This window comes from Semicossyphus pulcher, unplaced genomic scaffold (assembly GCF_022749685.1).
Source record: "Semicossyphus pulcher isolate SPU_LCO1_2020_fin unplaced genomic scaffold, fSemPul1.0.p SCAF_5, whole genome shotgun sequence".
Taxonomy (NCBI): Eukaryota; Metazoa; Chordata; class Actinopteri; order Labriformes; family Labridae; genus Semicossyphus; species Semicossyphus pulcher.
Genome location: NW_027211726.1, coordinates 26,363,733 through 26,377,667, shown reverse-complemented (window position 1 = coordinate 26,377,667; position 13,935 = coordinate 26,363,733). Strand labels below are relative to the sequence as shown.

The window sequence follows — 13,935 nt, the reverse complement described above, 5'->3', positions numbered from 1 at the left end:
GGTGGCCAGGGACTCTGCAAAGAACAGGCAACCTTTCTTATGAACATTGTGAATACAATTTGCTTTTCAATTATTCGTGCAGTCCTCGTCTCAGCCTCATGTTTTAATAATTACACTCCTTCATGCCAGTGCTGTACTGTCATCATCTCTTAATCCTGTATGTGCACACTTTCAAGATATACGCAAATCTGCCTCTAATTCCGAGGAGCAGCTGTGTTAAACTTTTCTCAATGACCACTAAAGGAGGTTGATCGTAGTACTGTACCGCAGCCATACCCTGCCATACACCCTCCATTGTGTACCCTGGGGGCATTCTCCTCCTCCTCCTCCTCCTCCTCCTCTTTAATCCGTGTGCTGTGTGGCAGCCGTGGTAGCCCTGTGTGGGAAAAGACTGGAGCTGTATACTATAGACTGCCTGTGGTGGCCAAATGTCTTGTGCACAGCTCAGTTTGAAGTCCCACAGAGTTGTGGTACATGTGTAGGAAGACTCAGGTCATAGTCAAAGATTTAAATCCCTGTTTACTAACTGTTCCGTGCCAGCTACAGTCAGGTCTTGGAAAAGTCTATGCGGGTAGTTGAAATACTCGCCTGCTGTCATTTAAAAGCATGCTGTGTGAGAAGCAGGAATATTATTATAAAAGACAGCTATGACAGCCCGCAAAACAGAACCTCAGATTTCAACAAGATATTTTTTCATTTGAACATGGATTTTTTTTTTTACAATTAATATTTGGCTTTTACTGCCAAGCCATAGCACAGCAACCTTACTATACTGCCATAAGGCTAAATACTGTGGCTCCACCATTAAGGGACTGAAGCAAAAAGTTGCTCCTGCCCTTAGGGAGGGGATAACTGCACCTACACGATAAAGGGATTCATTTTAAGCTGACAAACACACTGAAGCTATAGGTACAGACCCCCATTGGACCAGAATGAGTAATGAGCCACAACAAAACATTAGAAAGAAATGGAAATCTCTTGTACTGCTATGTACCAGTGCAACGTTATAAGACCAACATCTCTGAGGAGGTGGATCACGGCATCATTGTGATAGGATCAAGACAGATGCCGATTTTATTAAATTCCTCCTGATTCATTTTTAAGGATTCCCACACAGGTGCAGGGGTGAAGTTTAAGGTAAAGTAATAAAAGTAGCTTTTTTTCTTTTAAAATAACCCAATTGTTATTTTGCTTTGTTCAGTTGTTTAAATTGTGATTTTCTATCTCAAGTGTAGTTAGTTTTTTTATTGGGAGTAATAATTAGTAGTAATTAATGAGAAATGTAGGGAAAAGGCCATGTAATGTTTGCATTATTTTATTTTTTGCTTGACATCTAGCTGGATGGAGAATAAAGGTAGTCGAGCAAAAACAAAACACAAAACATAAAATAATTTAGATTTAGAAAGCATCTAACCAGAGATATGTGAAAGCCATTGAGCCCAAACGAGTCCAAAGAATCCAAGAGAAAGTATTGGAATGAGGAACGCATCTATCTTTCTCTGCCATTAGTAGCTCATTAGCTTTAGCTTGTCGAAGACTGTTCATGTGTAATGAGTGCATGCTATGGGCACGCAGATAGGCAAGTACACAAGCAGGTACTCAATCCAAAGAATTCAGTCATTCTGAATATAATGACTAGACGGAATTACTACAGTCGTGCAATGGCCAAGTAATGTTAAAGTAGCTACATACTATCTATACCGCTTATGGCTTTTGAGCATACAGCCCAGAAGAAAAATCAGTCCTAGTGGTGTTATATAGAGTAAAACTTGGGTGTGTCTGCTACATTGTGGTTCTTTCCCTGCTAGGCAAGTGACTCTTAAGTACACTTTCCTGTCATAGACCAATTTAGTTTATGCTAAAATATCAAAAACTTGTTTTAAGATTAAACTGAGCTGAAAGGGATTGAAAATGTGATGGGACAGACAGAGCTGCAGCATCTGGAGAACAAACAGGCACACTAATCCAAAGTCTGAAACCACAGACGCTTTTAAAGTTTGCATACAGAATTTTTAATCATGGAGCGGAGCCCTGTTTGATGGTTTGCTTGCTGACACATTTTCATTTATATGCTGCTGGAGATTTAGAAAAATGCAGTCTGAGTTTCCTTTTTCAGGTCTTCCAAAAAACTTAAGTTTGACTCAGGCAGGCATTACATAGTGAAACATTCCCCGCAGTCACCGTCAGAACTACAAATATTTCATCCTACTTTTTCCTTTCAAACCCCTTTACCTCCACCTGAGTGATCACCAACATTTCAAATTCTGACACAGCCAAATTATTTGATCTTTTAATCTCCTTTAAGGATTGCACTACGCAGTCTTCCATATAAATAACACTGAGCTGCAATTACACCAGGATTTCTCCTGTTTGGAAAATAAAACTACACAGCCTGCAACAAAGGACAAACTGTACGAGCACAGATGTAGCCACTTATGTGGTAGTGCCCTGGGCAGTTTTTGATCTTATGTGTGTTCTCAGATGTTTTTTCTCGGCTACTAAATTACACATTGTGAAGCACAATGTCTAGTGTTCACAGCCAGTCGTACCTATTATAATAGAGCCTTATGTGGGCATCCTAGGAAGTTCTATCAAATGTCAGCCACCCTGTGTTTTTCATTCTGAGTAAAATATGTCCAGCTGTTTGATGGAAGTGGCTGATGTGATAATGATGCTGTGCTTCTAGGAGAAAAAAATCTGTGCTATGCTGAAGGCTTAGAGGGACACAAAGGGAACAAAATGAACAATCAGAGACACGTACAGGTTGACAGTTAGTCCTGCTTACTCAACACTACTGTGAGTCACTGCAAAAAAAGCCACATGTGAAGCTGTTCCACCTGACAGCTGTGCACTCAACACCAGTATGGTTCTCTGACTATTAGCTCTCTATAAATTGCATTTTCATTGCTGTATCAGCCCGGACACTGACCACTGTGCGCAGGCCTTTAAATGTTGCTGTGTCTTACCACTCCTCAGCATTTCCTCCCTCTCTACCTGGGTGTTTTAATGCTTCTACCCAAGCAGACTAGAACATGCTAACACTTGATATTTCCATTAATAGATCAATGAGCAAGCACAGACCAGCATAGCTGCGATCAAAGAACATGGTTTCCTGTCAGCTCTAATGATGCTTGGCAGAGCTCATTGATCGATGACCATTCGTAGAGGCTAGAGCCTCTGGCCAGCTTCAACATGTGGGCAAAGACAGTTGATGCCAGAAACAACAAACAGGCTAAACCACAAAAGCCATTGATGAAAACTGCTCCTGCTTTTCTTTAAATTATTGAAAACATTAAAGGGCACTAAGACGTTTAAAACAACACTTTAATACCAGTTCATCTAGAGTACCAAGAAGGGAATTTGTAATATACTGTATTATACCTCACTGAGCCAAGTGTACTCTGTGCCTTTTCACATCATACAATTGATTATTGTTGTTCTTCTGCCATCTAGTGTCGATACCTGGAATAGCAACTATTTTTATGTGGAAAAGAAGATCCTGCTTAGTCAATTAATTGAATCTACAAAAACGTGTGTTTGGGCCGACACATCATCATAGGCATAGTTTGGACCTGGTTTATGCCTACAGTGTGAGTACTGGCCCTGTTTGTACATAACTGATCACTAATGTATTTTATTTGAAGATAGTGACGTAGTACAAAGGACTGAAACAACACACTGATTCACCTCATGAGGAAGAGAAAACATTTTTTTCTACTTTTCCCGACCACTTTCCAACATTCTCAGACACAGACAAGCCAATTAATGACTAATGAGTCTAATGAATGTACATCCAGTTATACTCTCTTTTGACTTGTAAGACACCAATAGAACATAGTACAGGATTGGCTTCAAGATGAATACTAACATTAGCATTTGCATGAAAGAATGTTAAGGGATGAATAGAGGTGGAGGAAGATGAAGCTTCAATTACCAAAAGATGAGTTAAAGATTTCTCTCAAGAAGAGAAAAGGAATGATAAGGACATCTATTTTTCTGTTTTCATTCAAACTAATAAGCACAGTCAGAGGGCTCTTTTTAACACTTAGGACCATCTTTTGAATCCTGTACCTTTTAATACATGTATGTCTTCTAGTGAGGAATGACTTCCTTTTGTTTGGTGAGGGGAATTTGGCTTGAAATAGTAAAAATTGATTTATGATATCAATGTTAAGCATCTCATTTTTCCTCCACAAAAATGTTTTTAAAAACCTAGTTCCTAAAACAACTTATTTTGCTTTTTAGCAATCTCCCTGGCTGCGAACACAGAAATGGCTCAACAGACGATCAATGTACTCTAGCCCTTTATGTTCTAGCAAATTGACTAAGAGTCAGAGGAGGAAGCAGAGGCATGCAAGCTTAATATATTTCATCATCAGTAATGAAATGTTTTGTTACCCATATTACTACAGAGTAGAATAGTTTCCCTTTCAATAAAAAATAAGCTATTGATGCCCCAATTTGTTCTAGAAGCTATGAATGTGACATGATGGCTCTGAAGTGTTAGATGATGCTTTGTAAGCTCAACACCTAACGTAAAAATAGAATATCAACAGCATACGCTAAACTCCCACAGCCTAAAGTGGACAGCCATGGTCAACACAGAACAACTGCGGCTGTCAATAGCCACCTGCAGACGCAGAGACCTAATTGTGTATTTTTTGTAATAAATATTCAAGTAATATCAAGAATCTTCACAGAATTTAAAAAGGAAAATACTTCAAATTTGCATTGAGACAATTTTTTTTTCTCGTGCTTTCCATTATGTACATGAGGCAATGAACTACTCACAAGGCTCTTGTGGATTTGAGTTTTGAGTCACTTTAACAATTTTTTTAAGATACAACCAGTAAGACAAAATCAAAAATTGTGGCTCCTGACTCCTATAATTATGTCGCCTGCTTCAACTGAGCTTTTTTCACATGCTTTATGCCTCTTTAAATGAGCTTATGATGACTAAGACGCACCTCAAACGCCCCACCAACCCTTAAAATGTAATGCCGTCAAAATAGCTCTGTGGAGTAATAGATGTGACTTCACCTGGGTTACTCTCAATCATTAACAATTTTCTTTCCACTGGCTGTGTCCAAGAATATTTATAGACTGCCTGTGTGCACGCACTAATAAAAAAAAAAGGCTTTGATCCAGCAGAATCCAGTAATTACAAACCAATTTCAATTTTATCTTGTATTTTCCTTGAGAAAACTGTCTTGACTACAATCCCTGAAAGTTTCAAGACAAAACAACATTCAGGAAAAATGTCAGTAGGTTTTTAGACAGCAACACAGTTCAGATATTGTGCTTATTAGAGTGACAGGTGATCCTTTCAGAATGGCTTATAATAGTGAATGCTCCATCCTTGCACTGCTACACTTAAATGCAGCTTTTGATACATTTACAAACATTTTTTCTATTGGTGACCTGCCCTCAGTCTTTGGTAAATTGTGAAGTCCCTCAGGGTTCTATAAAGGGACCAATTTTATTGTTGCTACATTTGTCCTCTCTTTGTCCCTTATTAAGTCATGTTGAACAAAATGTCATGAACCCAGGTGTAACCTTTGACACTGTAACACTTATAAACTACACCCACATCAACACACACACAGAAAAACTGACGGCAACAATCAGCTTTAGCAGACACTAGCAGCTTTCCTCTTTCTTAAACAGATTTCTTGGCAAATCCATCATAAAGGGGGACATGTGCTGAAACCAAGTGTAGTTCAAAGACCAAGTTTAAAATGCCACTTAGAAGACAACATCAATTACAAGTCATTAGAAGTAGAGGTTGCATATATCCATTCACAAGATGCTCCACATTAACAGGACATTGCAGGGGGATAAAATCAGCATGCAACAGTTTAAAAGTAATTAAACATGAAAACACATCTGCTTTGAGAGCTAATTTCAACCGCAAAAACTAATCCAGCAAGTTGTCAGTAAGTTGCTCCAATATACTTTAACAGGTTAGTCTTGTAAATCACTGATATTTAACAACTAGTCTATGTCAGTTCAGAATACATACGCTGTTAATGTCCTCCTTAACCTACATTTTATATGAAAGAAACAATAATAATACATGCAAAATGACATCAACACTTTTCTTAACGTTTACACTTTACACCCTCATTTGTACTTAGGGTGTGCAGTGTAACATGCATTGAAAGCATCACATCAGGGAACACAATGGACAGACATGTTTCATGAATCAAACATGGGTTCAACAACAAGACTACATGCGAGTGAAATGGGCTCATGCATCATCCAAACATGTGATATTTGATGTTAGTCATCAGTTAGTGCCGGCTGGGCGAGAGGGAGAGTCACACTGGGTCAGCATGCACAAGACAAAGAGATGGGGTGGTAGTGGCAGATGAACTACAACTGATGTTTCATGGCAGACACAGTAAGTTCTGTACATACCCAGAAAGAGCCTCTTAGGGATTCTGATCTCCTCGTCCTTACTGTCTGTTGCTACAGACAAAAAAATAAGTAAAAAGAGGAAGAGAAAGAAAAAAGGCTTGTTTTTCTTAATGTTGTCAAAAAAGACAGAGGTGACCCATGATGTGTCAGGTTACTGAGCTTGGGCATGACTTTGTCATAAAGGAGTAGAATTTCCTGATTTGTTACACCACTAATTAAAGAGCATTTTGTGCGAAACACCAGAGTTTCCCAGCATTTATGTGTTCCTATGATGCGCCTGTTTGGTGTGATCATGAGCCTACATTTTTAATGTGAAAAAATCTTGGACCCAACAAAGAAGATGTGTTGTATCACATTTCTCAGAACTAATATGGTCCTCTGCATGGACAGCATCTAACGTTTTGAGCATGTTAGAGACCTTATACAAAAATTTGACCATCAAGCAAACAGTTCCTTTTGTTCGCCATGTGTCTGCTTAATTCTACGTATAGTTTGTCAAATAGGCAACTCTTTTCAATTTGTTGTCCCAACTTCAGAGAGGCCTAATTTAAATTGTCCTTGTCACAAACCAATATTTCAGATTATTCCAAGACCACATTAATAAAGGCTGATGAAAACATGTTCTCAAACAGCTTCTATGGGGGATGTGGTCCTCCATGAAGACAAAGCTGGAAAATTTTCTTTTCATTTTTTTTTTTTAATGGTTTGAAGTGAGCAGAGGTCAAGATGGAAAAAGGTGATATCACGTCACCTATTACTGTTAACCAGCAAAGTAAGACACACTGTTGGATCTGTTGACTAGGTCAACTAATGAAAGCACACTCCCACTCACTCTCAGGATTATCTTTTTAAACTTTAACTTTGGTTGTTGCATAATAAGTCATTAGTGTGAGAAAATATGTGAAATGTGATATTTTTGGGGGGAAATGGCAGTAGTTTGACATTTCGGAAATAGAATAACTCGCATACTCTTTTTGCCCGGGAAACCTCATATTGACTTCAAAAAGAAATATTTTTTTTTCACATATTTTGAGACTACAACTTGTTTTTGCACTCAGAATTTGACGGAACAGATCAACATTTACAAAAGGTAGATCCTCAGCTGCATACCTGTAGGCTAATGGGAAAATGAATAATGGACATTTTTCTGACTCACAGAATAGCTCCAGTTTTTACTCTTCAGTTTCTCTGTATTTTGTCAACTGACATTGAGCCTTACAAAATTAGCACTCATTATTTCACGTGTTCCCCCTTTATCTTTAGACTTCAACAGGGAGACATCACTGAGGCATCCAGTCCTGGAGCACCAGAATATACTGTAGTATTGTTTGTTGGTAATCTGAAGCACTAAATGCAACATGTGATACAGGCTTTAAACACATGACTTTTAGAACCACAGGGGGCTGTTCCATTTTTGAGCTAAAGTAAATACATTTAAAAACACAGGAACCCACATGTGTTTAGTGTTGAATAACCTTAAAAAGGTGGATAACAAAGACTCTCTTAATCACCCATTTAGAGGAACAGAGACATCTCAGTTTCAGTTTTACACATGGCAGCAGGCTGTGATGTATATCAGATTCATTAAGGATATATAGAGATAGATTTGCATCAGTTATTAATACGCTATAGTAACTAAATTTTAGTATGACCTGTCCCACTTCCATTATATATTTTGTAATCTATATTACCTGAGCTACTACCTCAACTATAAGAAGATATTCTATGAATAATATATTTTCACTTATAATGAATGTTTTAAGTCTGAGGCCCAAGAGGTAAAGCATTCTGTACACTAATTGGAAGATCAGCCATCAGTCCCTGGCTCCTTTATCCAGGTTTTAAAGTGTCCTTGGGCAAGACACTGAAGCCAGATTGGATGTGCCTCACTGCGTGTGTGTATGATTGTGTAATACAGTTAGAACCTGATGAACTGCTGCCATCAGTGTAAATTCAAGACAGCTACCCGTCTGGAAATAATTAAAATAATAGCTTGTGCAAATCTTTGCATAACCTCAGTCGTCAGTAGTATACAATCATTTCCATGAGCTAGTTACCGGTATATTTACAAGTAATGAGGTGCAGCATGAAACCAGTGTTTTCCCTTGATCAGAATGCTGAATTGTTTTGGATCAAATATTATCAAACGCATCCCACGGATCAGATCCTGTTACAGGCACACATTTGTGTAGTTATGAGGTAAAGTTCATTTATAGTTCTAGTTTGCAACATTATTCAAACATTACAAAATGCCAACTCAAGGAGTAGACCTGTGATTACTCAAACTGAGAGGGAAGGATATATTCGTACCAACCTCTCACAAACTCATGCACGTTCATTCACACACTCGTCACATTTCTCTCAAACACTCACACATGCACCTGCCTACACACACTCAATCCCACTTGAGATATTTTTATACTCTCACACAATTACATCTCGGTATAACACGTATCACAAGATCCCTCCCACAGGCACACTCACTCTTTCATGCACACAGCAATTGTATCTACACTTAAAAGCTAAGCTGTGCTTTATCTGTACTGTAAAGAGGCCCTCCAGAGGGTTTCTGACCTATGAAGGAGCGTCTTTTGGTGTTGAGTTCAGTGGCCATGCGGACATTGGTGCACAGGTTCAGCATGACGAGCATGGTGGCAATCATGATTATGCTCTGCCACAGCAGCAGCGTCTCGAAGTAGCGGCCAAATCTGATGGACAAAAACAAAAGAATGTGTGAAGAAATGCAGTGGAAGCTCTAATACTACACATGCTTACTTTAATAGTTATCTTTGCTGTGGCAATGACAGCCTCATAAAGGAATAGTACTGAGCAGCAGCAAATTGCAAAAGAAAAGTAACTTCCAATAAGATATAATAGAGGGAAAAATTGTTTACCCCTGTAAAAATCATCTCAGTTGTGTCTCATTGTGCTTCTTCTCTGTCTCAAAAACCCAACGGTCAATGTCACATTACATAAGTTGGCCAAACCATGGTCTAGTGAAAGTTGCTCAGTGTAGTGTCTTAAATATGTACTAGAATGCAGTTTAGTAAAAGAAACAAAACCAAAATGTCATGCAGCATACATCCAATCAACCAGAGGCTGTTCACTGAATGTGTGTTAGTGATTAATTGTTCATATACTCATTTGTTGGTCATAATGTTTCCACCACTTCAGTAGATTCAGCAACAAATGTAAACCAGCCCTAAGCCTATCCCTAACAAGCTATTGATTCTGGAGACATCCTGATTCTCGTTCCAAAACCAATATTTCTAGACTTATACGCAAAAGAGTATTCAATTGGAAGATTTTTTAAATGCAGTTTCATCCCCACACAACAAAAGCTGGTGTGGTGTGAGATAACGCACAAGAAATAAATTGTTACCTGAAAAGTATCCGTAGGATGTTTGCAACCAGTAGTACCAGGCACACGTAGGTGGAGAACCCCTCTGCATTCTGGGACCTGCGGATGTCTCTGTACTGAGGGATGTAGGGCACCACCCCACCAAACACCATAGCACCAGCAGCGACCCACGACACCAGCTTGTTAAACACGAACACAAACTGATCAAACACTTCATCTTCCATGTTCAGCTGCTCACCAGTCCGAAGCCTTGGCAAGACGTTGTGAAGTGATGTCAGCTGAGTGACACCAGCTCAGCAGAGACTAATTTAGAGTGGTTATCCTCTTCTGTTTCCTTGTAACGACTTTGTAACATCCGGATTGTCCATGCGTAACGTTAGTTCTTACACGGATTTCACGGACAAAGAAGCAGCTACTGCCACGCCATCACAGTAAGCCGAGAAGTGAATCAGGAACGACGAGTCCGAGGGCTAGCGTTACAGTAACAGCAGAAAACAACTGTCTCAACAGTGAGAACATCGATGTTATTGTACTGACAGAACAACAACAGTCAAAAAGAAGCGCATATATTTGCAGTGGAAGAGACGGCAGTAGCTTGTTATCTACTAATACGCCTCACTCACTATTCCGATTCAACACTTCTGAAGATGCTAGCTGGCGTTTGAAACGTTACACTTAACTCAGAAGCTCGCAATGATCCCGAATCTTATAAAATGCCCTTATTATTCGCGGAAAACAAAACAAAACTTTTGTTGTTGTGTTTTTTAACAGGGGACCCTATACTACTTCAGTTTCACCACTGAGGAGCTCATATTCCGTGTATTTCAATCCTACGATCCAGCCCACACTTCCGGGAACGTCACACGTCACGAGTTATGACAAGTAGATGTACGACTCGGTCAAGATAGTTCACTTACTAGCTAATACTGTCGGGCAAGGACTTCTTAACTAGAAGCTTGACTCTGGACAGTATGGACATTGATGGCTGTTATTTAGCTTTCCTTTTAAAGTATTAAAACAGACGAATATGTGCTTAAATATTGTTAGGCAGCTGTCTAGTTCGTAAGCATCTCCTAATTGACCCAAATCCTAGAGTACGACAAATAACTTGGCTACTAATTTGCCCAATAGACAATTTTAATGGAAGACGTTTTGATATGACACACTGTAATTGATCGGCAAGTTGCAAATACAAGAGTGAATGATGGCTAGATTCCATTTAGCAGCTTTTGTTTCAGGGTCCTTTTTATGTTGCATCACCATCATGATTATGGCACTAAATAGAATTATGATAATAAATGATTATTGCCCTATTACCAAAACAACAACTACAGTACTATAATTGTTATGCACTGACAAAGGCCTAGCTCTTTATGGATTAAAACATTTTTTACGTAGTTAAAATCATTACACACTTTGCTAAAAAAAATAGTAAAGGTAATACTTCTCCCCAGAGCCCCTTTACTGAGGTTTTTTCCTGCCCTACTGCAGTCACTAGAGTGACTTTTATTTGGTCAGAGGAGGGACCTAAAAGGAAGTGAAGAATCTCACTTTGCCCTGATGGTTGAGCCACATCCTCTTTAATATTTCATAGAACTTGGTTAATGTTAGTTGACTCAGTATAGGCCTAAAGCACCTCAAATCAGTGCATTTATATGCACCATATTCAGCAGGACCCAATCAGACAGTCACTGACACAAATCCAGATTATGAAGATTTATAAGATTTAATGAAAATTATATAACCTTCATGGCAGACAAGCTCCCATCTGTCATCTGTCACTATGATCCAGGATAATCTCTTATATAAAAGCTTCAGGATGGGGAGAGGGAATGGTTCCCACTCATTCACATCACCCTAAACACACAGTGACCCACCCGACAGGATAGACCAGTCTACAAAGGGTTAAGAAAAATGCTCTGCCCATATGCAACCATGCATACATATCACTGCGGATTTCAAAGTCAAGCTAATCAAAGTGAATCACCATGACACCGGGAAATCAAAAATATTTACCTTCATAATAAAACCATAAAGCATATTGGAAACGTTGCGGCGTTGCAGAGGACGTTAGTTAGTGCCATGGCATAACTAGTGACAGACAACAGGCATATTTAGGAACTATACAATCCATCACCTCCACGAATGTCACTTATCCTCTTAACTATGATGTTGTGAGATGATATAATTTTATGCTTGTCAATGACAGATAGTTATCTGAATAAAATACGATTAATATATATCATGTATGAAAGTACCATACTCACATCTGTTTATGACTGCTACACAGAACACTTTTAATGTTAATTCCCAGATTCTCTCTTTGAGAAATGTGAAAATTAGTTTTTTAAGTGACCTTTATTTTGAAATTCTGAACCAATATAAGCGGAAGTCATGTTCTCTTCATTCTGTTGACTCAGCTTGCCGCAAAGTTATGGGAGTCACAGCTAACACTGTGGAAGGGAAACTGAGTTGGGGTTCTTATGATCGATGTCACAACCCAGTTTAACGAAAAACAACCTCAGTTAAACTGTCTGGCCAAGATTTAGTTTCATTTCATGGAATGATTTGTTTGTTGCTGAAAAAACGATGTCACACACAGACAGCAAAGCAGCTAAAGACATGACAGAGGCGGTAAGTTTGTCAGATATGACCTCGATGTCTTTTGAATTACGTTTTCTGACTTGTGACTTTACATTTAGATGGATAAAACGATGCAGCGACTTCAAGGAAGATTCCAGGCAGTTTCTGAACAACTGGAGTGCAAAAATATCCTTTTTTGTAACCTGTCACTACTGTATCTATTCACACCCAAACTTTCAAATTCACTTATCTCAGGCTTTGCTAACTTGACGTTGATGCAGCATTGGGCTACAATATTTTAGGATGAAGTAAGCTAAGTGTGTCAAGTAGAACACACATTGTTAATCAAATGTCTTCTTTGCCTAACAGATAGGCTACATGTGGTTAAATATATGGCCACTTGGGGGCATTCAAACTTTGTATAATGGGAGCCGACTGGCAAATACGCCACGAATAGAAGGGGATATTCATTTTGTAAATGCATATTTCGTATATTAGACTAACAGTTGTCAAATGCTGCTTGAAAAAAATGGATTAACCGAGTGTAAAAAAGGCAAAAGAAAATACCTATACAAAGATCATTGTTAATTCACTGGACTGCTAAGCTGAAAACATAAAATGTTTACGTTTTAGCCCAGTCCAATTCCCCATTTTAATCTTTGTGTTTACAATACACTTGCACACACAAAAAATGTAAAAGTTTTGTAAGTCATGAGAATGCACCTCAAAATGAAAATTGGTTTCTGTATTTTGTTGTTTCTCTCTGATTCCTGCTGGACTAAATGTTCATGTCCTGGTAGATTTGTCCTTCATTTTCACACTAGATGAGATGGGAACCCGCATTGATGAACTTGAGAAGAATGTATCTGAGCTCATGACACAGGCTGGCATGGAGGAGCAAGCAAGTTCAAAGTAACAGCAGGCCCACAGTCATCTGTTGGACAAGCTCTTGCCATGTATTTGCCAAAAACTTAAAGTTTCCTGTTTCGCACAACAATGATCTTACTTTAGTGGTGACTTCAAAGCACCACACATGAAAAACCTTAGAATACCATGTTCACAATTGATTTATTTTTGTAGTAACCTTTTTAAATGTTGCCACAAAAAAATTTGGAGTTGGAGTTTTCAAGGCATATCCAATCAGATTACAGCTAACTTGGGTGTTAAGGGTAACATGTCTATATAGTATAAACAAACATGGATTCCTGAAAAAGTTATATTTTCCAACTAAATAGATCTCGTTTTTCCTGAAGACTTAACAAACACCTTTAGTTTACTACCTCATACAGTGTCTTCAAAGCCTTTTTTTCAATATCTTAAAACCTGTGTTGTGCACGTGTTCTCCATTTACTGCCACTCACCATGTACGTACAGCGTGCACAGGTGCATGTTATGTAGATGTGTATCCTCCTCCACACATTGTGGGGAACATTGTCAATTTGCTGCACCTCTAGTGGTCAAACACAACAAAACAAAAAGTTTGGTGTGTTGTCTTTGCAGGCTGCCAAGCCATTGACAGCAAAGCTAAGAAGACAGTTGAGCTGCATTGTTACTTCAACTGTTGTACAGCA

At 38.7% G+C, this 13,935-nt stretch overlaps 2 protein-coding genes across 3 annotated transcripts in view; one reads left to right on the top strand and one right to left on the bottom strand.

The window, feature by feature from the left end:
• LOC138608970 (solute carrier family 66 member 2) overlaps positions 1-10,262 on the bottom strand; it is a 29,348-nt gene extending 19,086 nt beyond the window's left edge. Inside the window, exons 1-3 of one of the 2 annotated variants that reach the window (XM_069681573.1) lie at positions 9,803-10,262; positions 8,995-9,128; positions 6,421-6,471 (exon numbers count right to left, since the gene is read on the bottom strand). In XM_069681573.1, the coding sequence (XP_069537674.1) occupies positions 6,421-6,471; positions 8,995-9,128; positions 9,803-10,005 (388 nt within the window). In that variant the 5' untranslated portion in view covers positions 10,006-10,262. The remainder of the gene's footprint in view (positions 1-6,420; positions 6,472-8,994; positions 9,129-9,802) is intronic. The other variant, XM_069681572.1, reaches the window with a different exon arrangement.
• Positions 10,263-12,222: 1,960 nt separating this feature from the next.
• LOC138608968 (heat shock factor-binding protein 1-like protein 1) lies at positions 12,223-13,823 on the top strand. Its single transcript, XM_069681571.1, has 3 exons — positions 12,223-12,415; positions 12,484-12,550; positions 13,186-13,823. Exons 1-3 carry the CDS (start codon positions 12,371-12,373, stop codon positions 13,278-13,280), a joined length of 207 nt encoding a protein of 68 aa, XP_069537672.1. The 5' UTR covers positions 12,223-12,370; the 3' UTR covers positions 13,281-13,823.
• The last annotated feature ends 112 nt before the right edge of the window (positions 13,824-13,935 follow it).

Excerpts from the sequence above, each read along its gene's own strand:
- LOC138608968 (XM_069681571.1), top strand. The coding sequence starts at position 12,371 with ATGTCACACACAGACAGCAAAGCAGCTAAAGACATGACAGAGGCG. Across the intron at positions 12,416-12,483 it reads CTAAAGACATGACAGAGGCG|ATGGATAAAACGATGCAGCG; the intron begins GTAAGTTTGTCA and ends CTTTACATTTAG. Across the intron at positions 12,551-13,185 it reads TGAACAACTGGAGTGCAAAA|TAGATGAGATGGGAACCCGC; the intron begins ATATCCTTTTTT and ends TCATTTTCACAC.